Source organism: Cryptomeria japonica, unplaced genomic scaffold, assembly GCF_030272615.1.
Source record: "Cryptomeria japonica unplaced genomic scaffold, Sugi_1.0 HiC_scaffold_146, whole genome shotgun sequence".
Lineage (NCBI taxonomy): Eukaryota > Viridiplantae > Streptophyta > Pinopsida > Cupressales > Cupressaceae > Cryptomeria > Cryptomeria japonica.
In genome coordinates this window covers 169,117-187,203 of record NW_026728968.1, presented here as the reverse complement: position 1 = coordinate 187,203, position 18,087 = coordinate 169,117, and the positions used below count along the sequence as shown (strand labels likewise).

At 35.7% G+C, this 18,087-nt stretch overlaps 1 protein-coding gene and 1 long non-coding RNA gene across 2 annotated transcripts; both read left to right on the top strand.

Annotated features, from left to right (window-relative positions):
* Positions 1–5,399: 5,399 nt before the first annotated feature.
* On the top strand, positions 5,400–6,559 carry LOC131866473 (uncharacterized). Its single transcript, XR_009365080.1, has 3 exons — positions 5,400–5,473; positions 5,548–6,395; positions 6,503–6,559. It is a non-coding gene; the product is annotated as an uncharacterized LOC131866473 (long non-coding RNA).
* Positions 6,560–6,642: 83 nt separating this feature from the next.
* On the top strand, positions 6,643–7,438 carry LOC131866470 (nudix hydrolase 2-like). Its single transcript, XM_059215462.1, has 3 exons — positions 6,643–6,701; positions 6,807–6,915; positions 7,002–7,438. The coding sequence occupies exons 1-3, from the start codon at positions 6,643–6,645 to the stop codon at positions 7,182–7,184; spliced, it is 351 nt and encodes a 116-aa protein (XP_059071445.1). The 3' UTR covers positions 7,185–7,438.
* Positions 7,439–18,087: the final 10,649 nt, after the last annotated feature.

Genomic DNA, 18,087 nt, shown 5'->3' with positions numbered 1-18,087 from the left:
ATGGAAGGTCCTAGGTTCGAGTCCTAGCTGGTCCATGTCTCAAGAAAGGCTACCAATAATGATAACCCAAAAATTGTGGCAGCCAAGTGTACGCAAGCATATCTTGATGATGATAATACCAATTGGAGGTATGGGGATAAATCGGATTATAATTCCATTTATGACAGCAACAATATATCTCCTTATACTCATAACATGAAAACTTTGGTACATGGTGCTAGTGGCGATATAATATCTTCATGTGATGATACTTCATTCTTGGCAATGGGACTTAATAAAGGTATACATTCAAAAAACTCATTGGTACAAAGGAATTGCATCATGCTTTGGTAACTTTAGTAGTTATATCTTTAAAACCAACCCTTGATGTAGCCAATATGCTTGATGAATCTAAAGGTATGAATACAAGGGAACAATTAAGTCCTCATTCGTTGACTTATAAGAACAGTGATTTATCCTCCCCTTTTCATGATGTTGGCACTCCTAATCATTGGGAAATGAGTCATAATAATTCTATTATGGTGGGTATTCATGAAGAATGCTTTGGTCATGATAAGTCACATGGTATATCTCATTTTAGGAGTGGGTTTAGAAACTTTAGATCAACTGATATAACTCAGACCCAAATAATGAATGATGATTGGCTAGAAAGGGCAAGGCAAGCCATGTTATTGGCTCAACAAGCCAAGATCAATCTTCAACATGTTTGCGATTTTCACCTTTCATTTGATGATGAGAGACATGAGTTGCTTAATTCAAAGTTTCCATTTGAAGTATTTGCTCATTCTCTCAGTGATGATAGTGATTTTGTTGATTTTTTTCTTAGTGGGCCAGCCACTCAAGAGCTGTTTGTGTTGAGCAGTGTTGGCATACATACTTCACTTTTGAGTTTGTCACCTATTTCACTTGATATGGCAGTGATATCTTTGTTGATTGGTGACTTCATATTCTTCGATTCCTTATGGACTAGTGACTGTCCTAGTTGGAATCATATGGCATATCCAGACTTTTCATTGTCTACATCAGTTTCCCAGTGGTATGAGAGTGTTTGGAGATATACCTTCAGGATAGAGTTGGAGTGTGTGGTTATTTTTGTTGATTGGCATTGGTTTGTTGACAGGTTTGATATCTCATGTATTGTTGATCAAAGTTATGATAGCGAAGTTGAGTGGCCATTTATGTTGGTTCATTGGCATGTGGGGGTTCGCTTTCACATTGTTTTGGTATTCTACATGCTTGTATGGTTACTTCATGGTGATCATTTGATATTCCCCTACTTCATCTTCTACAACAAATTTTTCATTTTGGTATGGGATCTAGATATTGATTTGCTTGGTACATTATTCCATATGGATTCCAATATGTTGCTTCATGTGGTTTGTGGTGCTTGAGTATTTTAATTAGAGTGGAGAAACGAGTTGTTTGGTGTTTGCTTGAGGGCAAGCAATCTCAGGAAGGGAGGACTATAATGTCCCTTCCTTAGGCATCTTAAACTTGAGCTGAGGTTGGCCTACTATTAGGGGTCCTGTAGGTCAGAAGTGTGGTTTGGGGACCCAATTAGGGATTGTGGAACTCAGTAGGGAGCTTTTTGGGCCTTTTAGATTGGAGTTTTGGGGTTGAATCCATGGTTAAAATTGAAATATTAAAGTTGGCCCTATGTGAATAGTAATAGAGAAACATAAGATGAATAGTAAAAAGTGCCCCCCATCCTAGTAACTTCAGTTGTTTTTTAAAAGGGGGCCAAGTTCACAATGAGAAATTAGACCCTCAAGGATATTTTATGATTTTAAGGCCAAATAGTAACCCCAAAATAGATGAAAAGGCATTTTGTCTATTATTTGGATTCATTCTTACCTCTCCAATCTCAAATCAACAGCTTGCATGAGGGTTTCAACAGTTTTGGGCTTCTAGGAACGCCAACTTCTAGAAGATATGAGCGATTTGGATGAAAACCCATCTCTCAGGGTATCAATTTCCATCAAAATACGACTTCAGTGTACATATGGCAGCCTTCTTTGAGGATTTATGAGCAAATCAATCAGTTTGAGGGCATATTTTCTACAATTGGTTGCAGGGCGAACCTTCTAGAGGCCATTACTATCTATTTCCAACTCTATTTTAGTCAGCTGCTACATTTTGGGATGAAAGATTTCAAACCTTAGAGTCTGTTTAGGCTTTTACCATTATTTGGAGTTGATTTCTATATTTTTATTGGCTGGAATTTTACATCAAACCTATGAGCACATGTTAATGGTATGTTCATTGCTCTTTTAAGCAAAAATGAAAGTCCTCGTTTATCTTCCTTATGTGTTATGCATTTTGTTATGTTAAATCAACAATCTCTTTTACAAAATATTCAAGAATCTTGCTCAAACTTCAAAACCAAACCAAACAAAAACAAAAACCAATCAAACCCCATCCAAACATACATTGGCCAAAGACTTATCAACAAATAAACATTGTACAAAACCTCCTAATTTGGATCATATTGGGTGAAGATTGGATCAAAGGAGCATGTTGACATAACTTACACTTTTGTAACATAATGTAATATATTGTAACATTAGTGTATGTGAAATGCTAAGAAAAGTAGGTGACAACGACAAAAAATACTAGTTGTAGCAGGTAATGGGCAAAATATGATGAGAAAGTGTAGGTAATGACTATAGGAACTAAGGAAACCACATAAAATCATGTATAAAAAGACTATGCTATCACCTTAACCCTTGTGTTTCTCAACTCACATTGCTATCCAAAGCTTGCTACATTCCCATGATAAGAAATGTGCACTTACTTACTAATGTCTTGAGAGATTTGTATTTAGAGTTAACAAAGCAGTAAACACTGACCTGGCGTGCCCAATGAGAAAGTGATGCCCTGAGCGAAGCTGCAAAACGAGTAGCATCGTTTTGCATATTCCCAATGTCAACAACCACACCATCATATCTGTCTTCCTGGGCTTTGAGCACTTCACATATTTCGTACAAAACAGTGTCAACATCATTAGTGGTAGCCGAAACCTCGTTTGTTGGGAATGCCATTGTGCAGTGTAAACACCACCCGCCAAAAAAATATTCAATAACTAGCGATGCAAATTGAATTTGGCTTCTGAGTACCCCTGCGAGCAGGATTGAATTTGGCTTCTTCCTATTTCCAAATCGTGTGCAAAACAGATTGAATTAAATTAGCGCCAGTGCAATAATAGTATGTGGTAGAGTTTATATATATATATAAAATCGTGGCAACAACTAGAGAAAGTTTCTGGGATTTCAGACGAATGCTTCGGCGCGGGTAACAACTAACTACCGCTACCCTTCCTTACAGCGTAAGCGTAGCAATAATGAAATTGGATACCTGAAAAACTTATCAGAAATTCGCAGAAAGGCTATTGAAACTTCTTGTTAGTGAACAAGTAAGCGCGCTAGGTACTACGTTTCAATAATAACAATAAGAAAACAGAAAAGCGCGTGACTAAATATTCGAAGGCTGAAACAGTGATAACGAAGCAGTAAGCGTTTAACCTTGCCACGCAGGTTTCGATTGCGACTCTCCGTATTTTATTGACATTCCATATATGCTACGACTATTTGTTCGCGTTGACCCTTTCTGAAAACAAATAAATACTCTATAACAAGTATTGCATGGAAACAATCGGATGTTAAACTTTGTTGGACACTCTATCCTAAGCTTCACCTAAAGTACAGTCACTTGGAGAGGAGACACTTACTAAAGCAGTAATTTCAAACAAAGAATTCACATATTATGCTAGACCACCCATAGATGGTGAGAGAGCATCATTTGATGCTTTAAGATAAAATATTTTGTTGAATTATATAAGAAATAAGTGCAATATATTATTATTTGTATGATTGCAACTTTTTTGTTATATATTAGCGAGTGTTCAATTAGCTAACACCACTTGTGGAACAAAGAGTAGGTTTCATTCACCATGGGAAAGTATGCTTAAAGTTAGGATTTCATGTTTTATGTCTAGTGAATCCAAGTATAAATTGTATTGATTTAATATTATAATACGTTGTGTTTATGGGGCCAAATGGAAATGGGCACCCTGACTGGAAGGAATCTTGAGATTCTTTGGGCATGACAAAAATAAATCATGTCACTTGAAAATTGTAGTATGGTATGTAAGATCATCTTTTCTTTGTGAGATGTTTAAGAGTTTTTATGAGATTGTAAGATGTATAAGAAAAATTATGATTGTAATTCCAATGGCGAAGAAACCAAAACAAAAGGACATGATCGATGTCGTTTAAAGGAAACACAAAGTCCTACCAAAACTCTTGAGCATGCTACAACACATCCGTTGATTATAAATATTACAAATACTCTAAACTCTACAACATTCACATCCTCTTGATCACTTCATCATCTTCATCAACTAATACCTAATGCCTGAAATCATTACAAAAGCCTGAATATATAGAAGTCTTTTGAATTTAGAGATTATATAGATGATTCTACAATCAAGACCGACTTGATCATATATTTAATATTTTTTTATTTTAACTTTATTTTGTTCCTTCTAGAATATTTTTCTATTAACAAGATTTTGTGTATATATTTTGTCTTTCTCATTTAATGGCTACATTTCATTAGTGAGAGAAATTAAATCTTTCAACAAAAAATATAAATGAGGACAACTAGGATTGAAATTTCGAGTGAAAAAATGAAAGATAGATGATGTGATGTAATGGGAAAATCTGGGGATAAAGGAAGCAACAATGAATGGTGTGGTGGAAAAAAATGGGGACAAGGAAACCTCAAATCTCTTTTAGAATATTTATTTTTATTTTTGTTAAAAAAGGTCAACGTGAACAAATAGTCGTCGTATATTGAAAGTTAATAAAATACGAAGGTCGCGAGCGGAACGAACTGGGAGAGTCCCAAGAAGCTGCGCGGTAGGGTTAAACGCTTACTGCTTCATTAATCAGTGTATCGGAATCTGAATTTGCTTTGCCTTCAGCCTTTGAATTTTTTATTGTGAGATGGTCACGCGCTTCTCTGTATTATTATTACTAAGACGTAGCAGCATAGTTGTTCATTACCAAGAAGTTTCGATAGCATACTTGTCCCTAGCGCAGCATACTACTTCATCAACAAGAAGTTTCGATAGCCCCTCTGCGAATTTACGAAGAAAGCTAATAAATCATTTGCGTGTCCGTAGAATTTTTTAAGATAAAGTTTTTCCCTATTTGTCGTTGCTTTGCATACAAGTTTTCAGTTTTCCTTTTTGGTTTGTGTAACGCTTACGTTGTAAGGAAGGGCAGCGGTAGTTGGTTGTTAACAGCGCAGAAGAATTCGTCTGAAATCCCAGAAACCTCCTCTCATTGTTGCCAATAATATATATATATACACTTCCCCCCTCTACAACATATTACTATTGCACTACTAATTTAATTTAGTCTGTTAGGAAGTAGCCAAATTCAATCTTGCTCACAGAGCTACTCAGAAGGTTAGCATCTCTTCCTGCACCACTATGGTTCCTTTTCATTTCATTGTGCTAGGTATTGAACTATTTTTTGGCAGGTCGCTGCTTACACTGCACAATGGCATTCCCAACGAACGAGGTTTCGGCTACCACTAATGATGTTGAAACAGTTTTGAACGAAATATGTGAAGTGCTCAAAGCCCATGAAGATAGATATGATGGTGTAATTGTTGACACAGAGAATATGCAGAACGATGCTTGTCGTTTTGCAGCTTCACTGAAGGCATCACTTTCTCAATGGGCACGCCAGGTCAGGGCTTACTGCTTTGTTAACTCTAAATACATATCCCTCAAGACAATAATAAATAGTACCCTCAATTCATCATACTTGTTGGGTATATAGGGAAAGAAGGTGGTGTGGATTAAAGTTCCCAAGGAACAGGCGAAACTAGTACCCGTTGCGATTGAGGTCAGTTTTTCAAAACATCGCTGCTACCATCGACGTTTTTTTCCCTCCAACCCATTTGGCTAGGCTTCAATACTGATTGGTGGATTACAGGTGGGATTTGGGTACCACCACGCAGAGCCTTCATATGTGATGTTAGTGCATTGGATCCCTCAAACTCCCCCCACCATCCCTGATAATGCTTCACATCAAGCGGGAGTTGCAGCTTTTGTATTCAACGAGGAGGGAGAGGTAAAGATGTAATCCAGTTCTTATATATTGTAGTTACTCTGCTTAATATTCTCCTCCTGTCCGTAGCAATGTAACTGTGAAGTGTGAAAAGACATTCACTATTTTGAGTGGTTGTTCGTTTGAAGAGGTTTTTTTTTCCTTACATAAATTATCGTGACAATGGCAATATAGGTTCTAGTAGTTCAAGAAAAGTGTGGCCCTTACAAAGATTCCGGGTTGTGGAAGATGCCAACAGGAAGAATTAACCAGGTATCAGGTTTAAATTTCCACATCAAACTAAATTCAAGACCCTGCAGTTTTTACATGAAATTACAAGACGATACCTAATGTACTTATCGGCAATTTGTTTCTGATAGGGGGAAGGCATTAAGGAAGGGGCCGTAAGAGAAGTTCAGGAAGAAACAGGGGTAAATGCCACTTACCTCACCTTTTTCCTCTGAATCAGGATTTTTACCTTATGTTCAATATAATTTCCGACATTTTTTTTTGATAATTTATGTATTTTCATGTACTCTTACAGATTAATACAGAATTTGTACAAGTGGTTGGGTTCAGGTAAGCAAAACTTTAATCATTAGAAAAAATTGTAACTTGTTTCATAGTTTGTACGAAGAAGGATAAGTTTGATCTAGCTCTCTAATAGTTGTGATTGAACTGCAGGGATGGTCACAATGCCCCTTTCGGAAAATCCGATCTGCTCTTCGTGTGTATGTTGAGATCTCTTTCTTCTAATATTGTTGTGCAAGATACCGAAATTTCAGTAGCCAAGGTACGTGTTTAAACATTATTTCAATATCGTTCAGTTGGATAACTTCAATATCGTTTAAGTGGGGCTTAAATTTGTTTTATTTTCAGTGGATGGCAATAGAAGAATTTGCATCTCAACCTAAAAATCAGCAAAGCAAACTCCTAAAAGATATGATCGGCGTGTGTGTTGCCAACGTCAACGGACAATGTGAAGGATTTTCAGGCATTGGGATATCGTCCAACTCGCGCAAACCCTCTGCTTTCTTCTGCACTGCCCTTAATTCTGAGTAAATTATCGGCATTTGCAAACTGAAGAACAAAGATAGAATGGATTTCAGCAATTTCATTCAATACATTCGTCCTAGTCATGTCTAGATATTCCTAGCACGCTCCGTGTAACAATGATTTCCTCGATAGAATATTATATTTAAGTTAACATGTTGGACGAGTATATCTTTTTTAATCAAGTTTTGAAATAAATACAAATTTTTCAATTATATTTGAAAAATATTTGTATTGTATATTTGACACTATGATCATTTGAAACAAAGATTTGTAACAATTTCATGTTTGAAGAATTTATATTTATGATTTCTTTTGTTTTTATGAAATGAGCTTAAGAACTATTTGTTTGTTGATTTATTTTGTTTCTACACATTAAAATTAGACTTTAGTGGACTTATACATAAATAAATGGTTGATTTTATGTAATATAAATATATTATAAATGAACTCATACATCATCTTTCTAAAATTATTTCTCATACTCTTAAATTGTATTCTTAAGATGTAAATAAAAGAGTCACCAAATATATCATTAGACGATAGTGTGTACACACACAAACTTTACTTTAAAAAAATGACATTGTACAGTTGAAATAACATGGCACTACGCACTTATGATAACTTCCACTTCATCTTTAACGACTTTCTTTCATTGCATGTGAAGCATGAAGATGCTTTTTAAAAAATAGTAGCTTTACAAAATGTTCATGCGGAGTACAACTATTCATAACTATTTAGCTAACTAGTTATCTAATGGTCATAGCCAACTATACATCTATGCAAATTTCTACTACATCTTTGTTATACCAAATTCAGACCATAGTCTTTTCTATACATATAAATGTGGCCATGCACTCTATCAAAGGCGATATTTTCTTGAAATATGTTGTCTTTATGAATGATTTTTTTATTGTTAAAATTTACCCTCGTATGATTTACTTGAAAATGTATGATGTGCATTCTTATCTATGCTGTAAAATATGACACTTGAAATTTGTGAAATATTTTTTATCTTCGCGTCTACATTTTTTTCTTGTTATTTCTACATTTATTTAGAATTCCCTTATATTTTGTATCAAAACCTATTGCTTTCATAGATATCTTTTTGCTATAGTGTATATATTGCCCTTTCTTGCATAGTCTATTTGCATCCAACTCCTAAACTCCTCCAACTGTACTATTTTCAAACTTTTTATTTTACATACTTGCTTTGATTTAGGTATCAGAAATAAATTTATTTTACTTCCCCTAATTCCTAACCAAGCTCTAGTGACTAATTAATTTTTTTTATACATAAAACTTTGATATTAGCTAGTTACAGTGTGGTGAGACTGGTTGTATTATAATACTACTTTGAAATAGAAACATGGAATCAATTTTGTTTCAATAATCTACTTATCCATTGCTAACTGCACCTTAAGGGATCAATCCTTAGTAGGATTTTTGTGTTTAAAGAATTCATACCAAATACAATCCATTCTTGTGAGAAGGTAGATTTTAAAAATTCAATAATAGATGCAACAAGACTCCAATTATCCAAAATCCATAATCTAAAGTCTATACTGTCCAGAGATAGAAAATTGTACTTTGGAATAAAAGGCTTTCATTTCCTATCATATTAATTAACTCTACTTGTGAGTTAAAAGTTTATTTTTAGGCATGCAGTGAGGTATGTTTTAGGCACGTAGAAGTTTTTTATTCAAGAGAACCAATGGCTTCAATAAATAGATAACAATCACAAAATTATAGAATAAAATTATACACAACAAAGAATAAGCTGGCTACATAATAACTCCAAATCAAAACTCCTTGGTCTAACTGTTTTTTATTCCTTCTTTGGTGTTTCCTTACATAGTTGGTGCCTTCAGGTGGGGCTTGAATCCTTTTTCTTTATAGGATGGTATTTTGTGCATCAGTATCTTGCGCATTGAGTTTGTGGCTTGGGTTGGTACGACGTTTGGATAATCTTCTATTTCTCTACTTTTGCTAACCTAACTGTGGTTGTTTTTACCTTGGCGATAATTTGGAAGGCTAACTTGATCGAGGATTCTTTCAAGGTGGATCTTCTTAGGGGACTTGTTGTGCTCATTGATGTTGAAGAACCTATTGAGGTTGCTCTTAATATGGCATTGGTCTGTATGATGTAGTTTACTCCTAGTTATAATGAGTTGGACCATTTGGTGGATAGCAAGGTTCTTATTGCTCGGTGGACCCTCTTGATGCTCCTACCAGATTTTCTACTCTGTGTTGTTGCAAATTCACTATGGTGGTATTTTGTGCTTCTATTGCTTCTAGTTATTTGAGTACTTGCCATATTCAGTTACTTGTGGGCATGTTGTGTTCCCTTGGTTCTGATGACATTGGACCTATCAAGGTGCTCCAGGATGTCGTTGCTATAGTGATTTCTATTGTAAAAGGTTGAGGGATGCCTTTGAAAACCCTATGAGTGTTTTTGTGCTAGTCCATTTCTTGGGTATAATTTTTTGTGTTTTTTTGGAATGGCTAGATACTTTTTCTACCATAAAGCTTTTGGGTTTCTTTAGATCTATGTGGCTTGTGTTCACATGGTTTTTTGGCACCTTTAGTACTTTGTGATTTCTGTCCTTGCTAGAAATAATTTTTGGTCAAGGTGGTCCTATAGGTAAATGGTTGCGGGGTGACTTTCAAAATACACCATTTGATGTTTGTTCTCTTGACTGCTAATAAATATCATTAATTAGTGTTTTAAATATTTTTAAATAGAAATTTACATCTTAATTTTATAAAATATCTTTTTTACATGAAAATATTTTAATAATTTTTTGACAAACATAAACTAAGAATAAATAATAAAGGATCATAAATTGCATGCATTAATATTATCTAGAACTAACCTCAATAAATATATTAATGAAGTAATTGACATCCATTATATCTTTGTTTTTCAATTTTCACATGATTAAATTTTATAATCAATAATCTATTATAAATACTAAATAAATATATTATCGTACTTAATAATATACAAATAATTTAAATAAAATGTTATGAAGTTTCATTTTGTTTGGTAAAGAATAATGCTTTTAGATTTGTTATTGTTGATTCTATTTGAATATGTAATCATATATTAATAGAATCTTTACTAACTCAATGTTGAGATACAAAATTTAAATACGTATAAATAACAATGTTGACTTTATTTGTATTATAATAAATGTTGTTATTTATAAACCATCAAGTCTAAACTTAGAACGATGAAATGTTGTTTTAAAATGTTTTATATGCTTCCATGCATTAAACATTAGTGTCAATTTTTGTAAAATGGGAGGAGCAAAGACATGTATATTGTCTTGCACAAAAACTTATTAATTATCTTGTGTTATGTGAAAGTTCTAATAGTAAACAAAATTTAGTCAATAAAAATATCAATAAATACTATTAATTGATTTCTTAAATATTGTTTATGAAAAATTTACATCCTCAATTTATCAAAGATGAATATTCATTTTCAAAAACTATTATTATTTTTATATAAATTTTTTAATCAATACAAGTAAAGTAAAAATTAATCCCTAAATATTCTAAATACAAAACCAATTGACTTAAACGACTAGGACTAATAATATCTAGCCCTGATTACAGTGGATGTAATAAGTTGCTGACATCCATTCTGTCTATGTTTTCAAATTTGCAAAGTCCGATTATTGAGAATCAACGACACCGCAATAAAAAGCAGAGGGTTTGCGTGAGTTAGACGATATCCTAATGCTCGAAAATCATTTACATCGTCCCTCCATGTTGGCAACACACATGCCGATTATATCTTTTAGAAGTCTGCTTTGTTGGTTTTTAGGTTGAGATGCAAATTCTTCCATCGCCATCCATTGAAAAACAAAAACAAAAAATTGCTTGAACCCAAATTAAATTCCAATTTAGCGACATAGAATTACCACCATATGCTTAAACATGTACCTTGGCTGCTGAAATTTTTGTATCTTGCACAACAATGTTAGAAGAAACAGATCTCAACATGCACACGAAGAGCAGATCAGATTTTTTGAAAGGGGCATTATGACCATCCCTACAATTTATGCACCCACAACTATTAGAGAGCTAAAAATTACTATTTCAACCTTATCCTTCTTCGTACCAACCATGAAACAAGTTACAACTTTCTGTAATGAAAGTTTTTCTTACCTAAACCCAACCACTTGGACAAATTCTGTATCAATCTATAAAAGCGCATGAATATTCTTCAAATTATCAAAAAAAGTTGAAAATTATATTGAACAGAAGGTAAAAATCCTGATTCAGAGGAAAATGGTTAGCTAGGTGACATTTACCTGTTTCTTCCTGAACTTCTCGTATGACCCCTTCCTTAATGCCTTCCCCTTATCAGAAATAAATAGTCGATAATTGCATTAGTGGGCGTTCATGAAAAAGGGCATTGCCATAAATTTAGTTTGATGAGGATATTTAAACCTGATACCTAGTTAATCCTTCCTATTTGCATCTTCCACAACCCGAAATCTTTGTAAGGGCCACACTTTTCTTGAACTACTAGAACCTATATTGCCATTGTCACGATAATTTATGTATCAGATTTTTCACTTCAAACCACTAACCCACAACCACTATTAAAATAAAATTTATGGGTAATCATTATAGTAACTTTACATTTTCCCAGTTATGTAAGAAAAGAAAATCCTCTTAACACGAACAACCACTCAAAATAGTGAATGTCTTTTCACACTTGACAGTTACATTGCTATGGATAGGAGGAGAATATTAAGCAGAGTAACTACAATATATAAGAATTGGATTATGTTTTTACCTCTCCCTCCTTGTTGAATACAAAAGCTGTGATTCCCACTTGATGAGAAGCATTATCAGGGATGGTAGGAGGAGTTTGAGGGATCCAATTCACTAACATCACATATGAAGGCTCTGCATGGTGGTACCAAAATCCCACCTGCAATTCACCAAACACTATTGAAGCATAAAAAAATGGCTTGGAGTGTAAAACATTAATAGTTGTAGCAAAGTTTTGGAAAACTAACCTCAATCGCAACATGGACTAGTTTCACCTGTTCCTTGGGCACTTTAATCCAGATCGCTTTCTTGCCCTATACGCGCATCTATCCAACAAGTATGAATTGAAGGTACTATTTATTACTAAGGGATTTTTATTTTAGAGTTAACATAGTGGGAATCATTGACCTGGTGTGCCCATTGAGAAAGTGATGCCTTGAGTGAAGCTGCAAAACGAGAAGCATCCTTTTGCATATTCTCTATATCAACAATGACACCATTATATCTGTCTTCGTGGGCTTTGAGAACATCACATATTTTGCTCAAAATTGTTTCAGCATCATTGATAACATCATTAGTGTAAGCGACTAAGCAGTGACTTGTCAACCTTTTGAATACAACTATGAGCAAGATTGGATTTGCAAATGCAAAATGAATTGATATGACTACAATAATAATTTGTGGTATAGAGAGGACATATATATATATATATATATATATATATATGTATATATATATATATATATATATATATATATATATATACATATATATATATATATATATATATATATATATATATATATATATATATATATATATGTATATATATAAAGTGGCAACTGAAGTTTCTTGGATTTGAGAGGAATTCTTTGGGGATGGTAACAACCAACTACCACTACCTTTTGTCAGAAAAATGAAATAGGAAAACTTGAAACTTGTGGGCAAAGAAATGGATAAAAAGGAAAAACTTATGAACAATTGTGATACAGGGAAGCGCATGAACATCGTGAAGGTAAAGAAAGCTCAAATAAGGAAATACACTGATTAACGTACTAGTAAGCATTTAACATTCTTGTGCAGGTTCGTTCTCCTTGTGTCCTCCTTGCCACAGTTTATTGACTTTCATATACGACGATTATTTGTTGAAATTGACCTTTTTTAAAAGTAAATAAATATTTTGAGAGAGGTTTGAGGTTTTCTTATCCTCATTTTCTTACATCTTGTTACATCGTCTATTGTTCAAGCCATTCATCCGACTCAAAATTTCAATACTAGTCATTCTCATCTTCCTATATAATTCACTTGACTATGTCTACCTTCTATGCTTAGACTTCAAGCTTAACAATGACAATGATGAAAAAAAAGGTATGTAAAATATTAAGCAATCAATCTTAATTAACGGTTTCAAATTAGTTAGAACTTGACTAGCTGAAATTGAGAGAATGATAACTCAATGATGAGCGAATAGTACCAAACCGGTACTGAGAGGGGGGGGATGAATCAGTACAGAAAAAAATACAGTCCTAAACCGGTTTAACCGTAGACACTTCAAATGACTGGCAGACAACGACACCGGTTTGAAACAGAGTGCAACTGGTAAAGCTAAGAATGTTTGAGACAAGCATTAATTGGTTACTCACTTAGCTTTTCACTCAACTCGAGACTACACTACCATTTCACCCTTATGCATAAACAGGTAATCTATCATCAGATCATAATAACAGCTAGTTCAACATGTTTTATTGATAGGCATAAAACACAGAACCATCATATGCTTGACAGACAATAGCAAAGCATCACAAGATAAAAGCATCACACACGACACACATATTTTTCACGTGGAAACCCAACTGGGAAAAACCACGGTGGGGATGAATACCCACAAACTATTTTTGAACTCTTTGGAAGTCCGCTCTGTTAGGATCCTTGTCTGGTTAGAGACATTACAATAGGTTCTGCTAGGAACCGATCCTGTTAGAGATCACCCAGTCAAGGGATGGCTACAATACTCGATTAAGGGTTAAACCCTGTTAAAGGTTACCTTGTTAGAGGATTTAAAGAACTCAATAGCTAAAGGATTTCGAACTCGGTAGCTTTGAATTACCCTATTAAAGGATTTTCAACAAGCCGGTTAAGGCTACCCTGTTAAGGGATTTTCCAACTGTTGAGGTGGTTAGACATCAACAGGTATTACAATGATCTGGTAACAACACTCAATATCAATGCAGATCCACTTAAGCTCCTCTTCACCTTCTGCACTTACACTCTGTAGGTATCACTTCTCTCCTTTTGGTTTGGCAAGAATTACGTATCCCTTCTCTTGGATACACACACACACAACTTTTGCCAACAAATTTAGAGCAAGACACAACATTGACCTCATAGGAAAATAGATAGGTCAGTAGCATAAACCCTAAACCCTAAACCTGTTAGGTTAAGGAATTCAAACGGTTCAATCCTGACCGTTGAGCACAGTGCTTTAAATGCGACAGTCTTGATCCAATCTCAAGACATTCTCCATCGTCCATTTCCACCGATTTTATGGCGGCTGATAACCCATCACACGTTATCACTGTTTAACAGACTTCGCACATTCCTGAGGTAGATAGAAACAATCTCCCTCATGCAAGATCCTTCACGCACACAGGATTATGTGGCAACACGATCTGTTCTTCTTTACAATGCTAACTCATCACACAATATCACCAGTTGAGCCACATAGGCTTGAAGCACATCAACCAGAAACCCTGAAGTTGAGACTACCAACCAGTAGTCATACAACACTTCCATGTGCCGGTTGCCATAATTGTATGCCGATTCACCTTGAACAAACACACCATTTCACTTTGGCACAAATGTCGGTTCACAGTGTTATACCAGTTCTCACATCTGCCAATTCACACCTCTTGAACATATTGACATCAATGACAACATACAATGTCATGATGTCCACATACCGGTTCACATAATGCCAACAATCTCCCCCTTTGGCATTGATGACAATATACAAAGATATCTCTCCACTTCACATCTTCTCCCCCAATTTCTGCAGATATCTTCTCCGCTTCACATCTTCTACCCCTTTGACAACAATGTCAAAGTGGAGGCACAAGCTTCCCTGTTCCATTATGCCGCTCCCCCTGAGGAGTAGCGTCCTTCAACACATCAATCCTAAAGAAAAAATTGTCTATGCAATACATGACTGGTGTGGAGCATATACCTTTAGTTCACCTCCTGAAGGGGTAGTACCCCTAATTCACCTCTTAAGTATATAAATGTATTCTTTGGGAGAGGCTCAGTGAATATGTCTGCTAACTGCTCCTTACTGGAAACATGCTCCAGTGCAATCTCTTTATTCTGAACCTTTTCCCTCAAGAACTGATACTTAAGCTCAAAGTGCTTGGTTCTAGAATGTAAAACCGGATTCTTGGAGATATTAATTGCACTAGTATTGTCACAAAATATACTTACCAGTTCAGACACTGGAACTTTGAAGCCATTCAATACATGCTTCATCCAAATTGTTTGAGTGCAATTCATGAAAGCTGCAACATACTCTGCTTCCGCTGTAGACTGAGAGATACAACTCTGCTTTTTACTCATCCATGAGACCAGTCTACCACCGAGGAAGAATGCACACCCAGTTGTGCTCTTCCGATCATCTACATTACCAGCCCAATCAACATCTATGAACACTTTCAGGTTAAAATCATTATTGTATAGATACCATAACCCATAGTCAATAGTTCCTTTCAGATACCTAAGAATCCGCTTGACTGCAACCAAGTGAGATTCTCTTGGACTTTTTTGGAACCTTGGAGTAATGCCAACTGCATGTGCAATATCCAGTTGGCTATGCACTACATAATGCATCTTACCAATCATTGATCGGTATTCCTTCTTATCAACCAATACAGAGTCATCCTCTTTGGATAGTTTACAACCGGTCACCATCGGTGTACCAACCGGTTTGCTATCTTCCATGCCAAAGGTCTTCAACACCTCTTTGACATACTTGGACTGAGTGATAAAGATTCCATCTTTCCTTTGCTGGATCTGTAGTCCAATGAAGAACTTAATCTCCCCTATGAGTGACATCTCAAACTCTTTCTTCATCTCATATGCAAATTCATGTCTCATCTTGTCATCTCCACCAAAGATAATGTCATCAACAAATACCTCACAGATCAGGATCTGATCTCCTTCAGACTTCAAGTAGATATTGCCATCTTCACTTGTTCTCTCAAATCCAATCTTCACAAGATGGGAATGCAGGTGTTCATACCATGCTCTAGGTGCTTGCTTTAGACCATATAAGGCTTTATGTAGCCTACACACCATGTCACTATCTTCAGATAGGGCAAATCCATCTGGTTGCTCTATATACACCTCCTCATCAAGTACACCATTTAGGAATGCAGATTTTACATCCATTTGATATACTTTGAAGCCTTTAAAAGATGCATATGCAAGAAGCATACGAACTCCTTCCAATCTAGCTACAGGAGCAAAGGTTTCTCCATAGTCTTCTCCTTACTCTTGGGCATATCCTTTGCACACCAGTTTGGCTTTGTTTCTAATCACTGTGCCATCCTCATTCAGCTTATTTCTGAAGACCCATTTGGTACCAATGACATTTTTGTGCTCTGGTCTGGGTACCAAGGACCATGTACCATTTTTCTCTATCTGGTCAAGTTCCTCTTCCATTGCCTTGATCTAGTCTTCATCCTTATGTGCCTCTTTAAATGTTTTAGGCTCGAATTTAGAGATCATACATGAGTTTTCTTTGTCTTTTCTTCTTGTAAGGATTCTTGCATCCTTATCTCCTATGATCTGCTTAGGATCATGACTCAGCTTGACATACCGAGGAATGGTCTTGATAGATTCCTCTTGCTTTTCTTCTTCTTCCTCATCTCCATCAGTATTAGTCTCTACATCTGCCGGTGTAGGAACACTGTTACTGGTACTCGGTTGACTGACAACTGGTTCCCAGAAGGTTGCAACCGGCTCGTTTACCGCTTGCTCACTGTCGATTTCCTCAGTTTTCTTAGAGGTTTCATCAACTCTTACATTGATGCTTTTCATAATTCTCCGAATCCTATTGTTGAAACACTTGAGAGCTTTTCTCTTGGTGGAATATCCTAGGAATATTCCCTCATCACATTTCGCATCAAATTTTCTCTGGTGTTCACTCCTCTTGATGTAACATTTGCTACCAAACACTCTAAAGTAGCTAACCACAGGTGTCTTATTGGTCCAATACTCACAAGGAGTTTTATCCTTACCTTTCTTGATGAGTACCCAGTTCATTGTGTAGACTGCAGTGCTCATCGCTTCTCTCCAAAAGGTGTGAGCTACCTTCCTTGAATCCACATGGTTCTAGCTGCTTCAACCACAGTCCGGTTATTCCTCTCTGCTAGGCCATTCTACTATGGAGTCCGGGGGGCAGACAATTGCCTCTTGATGCCATGTTTTTCACAGTACTTGTTGAATTCACCGGAAGTGAATTCCCCTCCTTGATCAGTTCTCAGGCACTTGATCCTTTTACCGCTTTCCTTCTCCACTAATACTCTGAAAGCTTTGAACTTTACAAAAGCTTCAGATTTGTCTTTCAAGAATGTGACCCACATCATTCTTGAGCAGTCATCAGTGAGAATCATGAAGTACCTATCACCCTGCACACTCCTGGTTTTCATAGGACCACACAAATCAGTATGCACAAGATCAAGCAAATTGTCAGCAGTGAAAGATTTACCTTTAAATGTTGAGGAAGATATTTTCCCCAATTGACACTCTCTGCACAAGGTATTATCCAGTTTGCTTAGCACCGGCAACCCTCTAACTGCCTTGATCTTACTAGCCTTCACAATGTTATCAAAGTTTACATGGTAGAGTCTCCTATGCCATATCCAGCTATCATCAAATTTGGCTATAAGACATGTACTTATATTTGCATTCAGATGAAATAGGTTACCTTTGGTCTGCATGCCGGTGGCCACCAATTCACCATTCTTTCCTTTGACTCTGCAAACTCCATTCTTGAATTCCATAGTGAGGCCACTGTCATTCAGCTGGGCAACACTAAGAAGGTTGTGTCTAAGACCATCAACCCAAT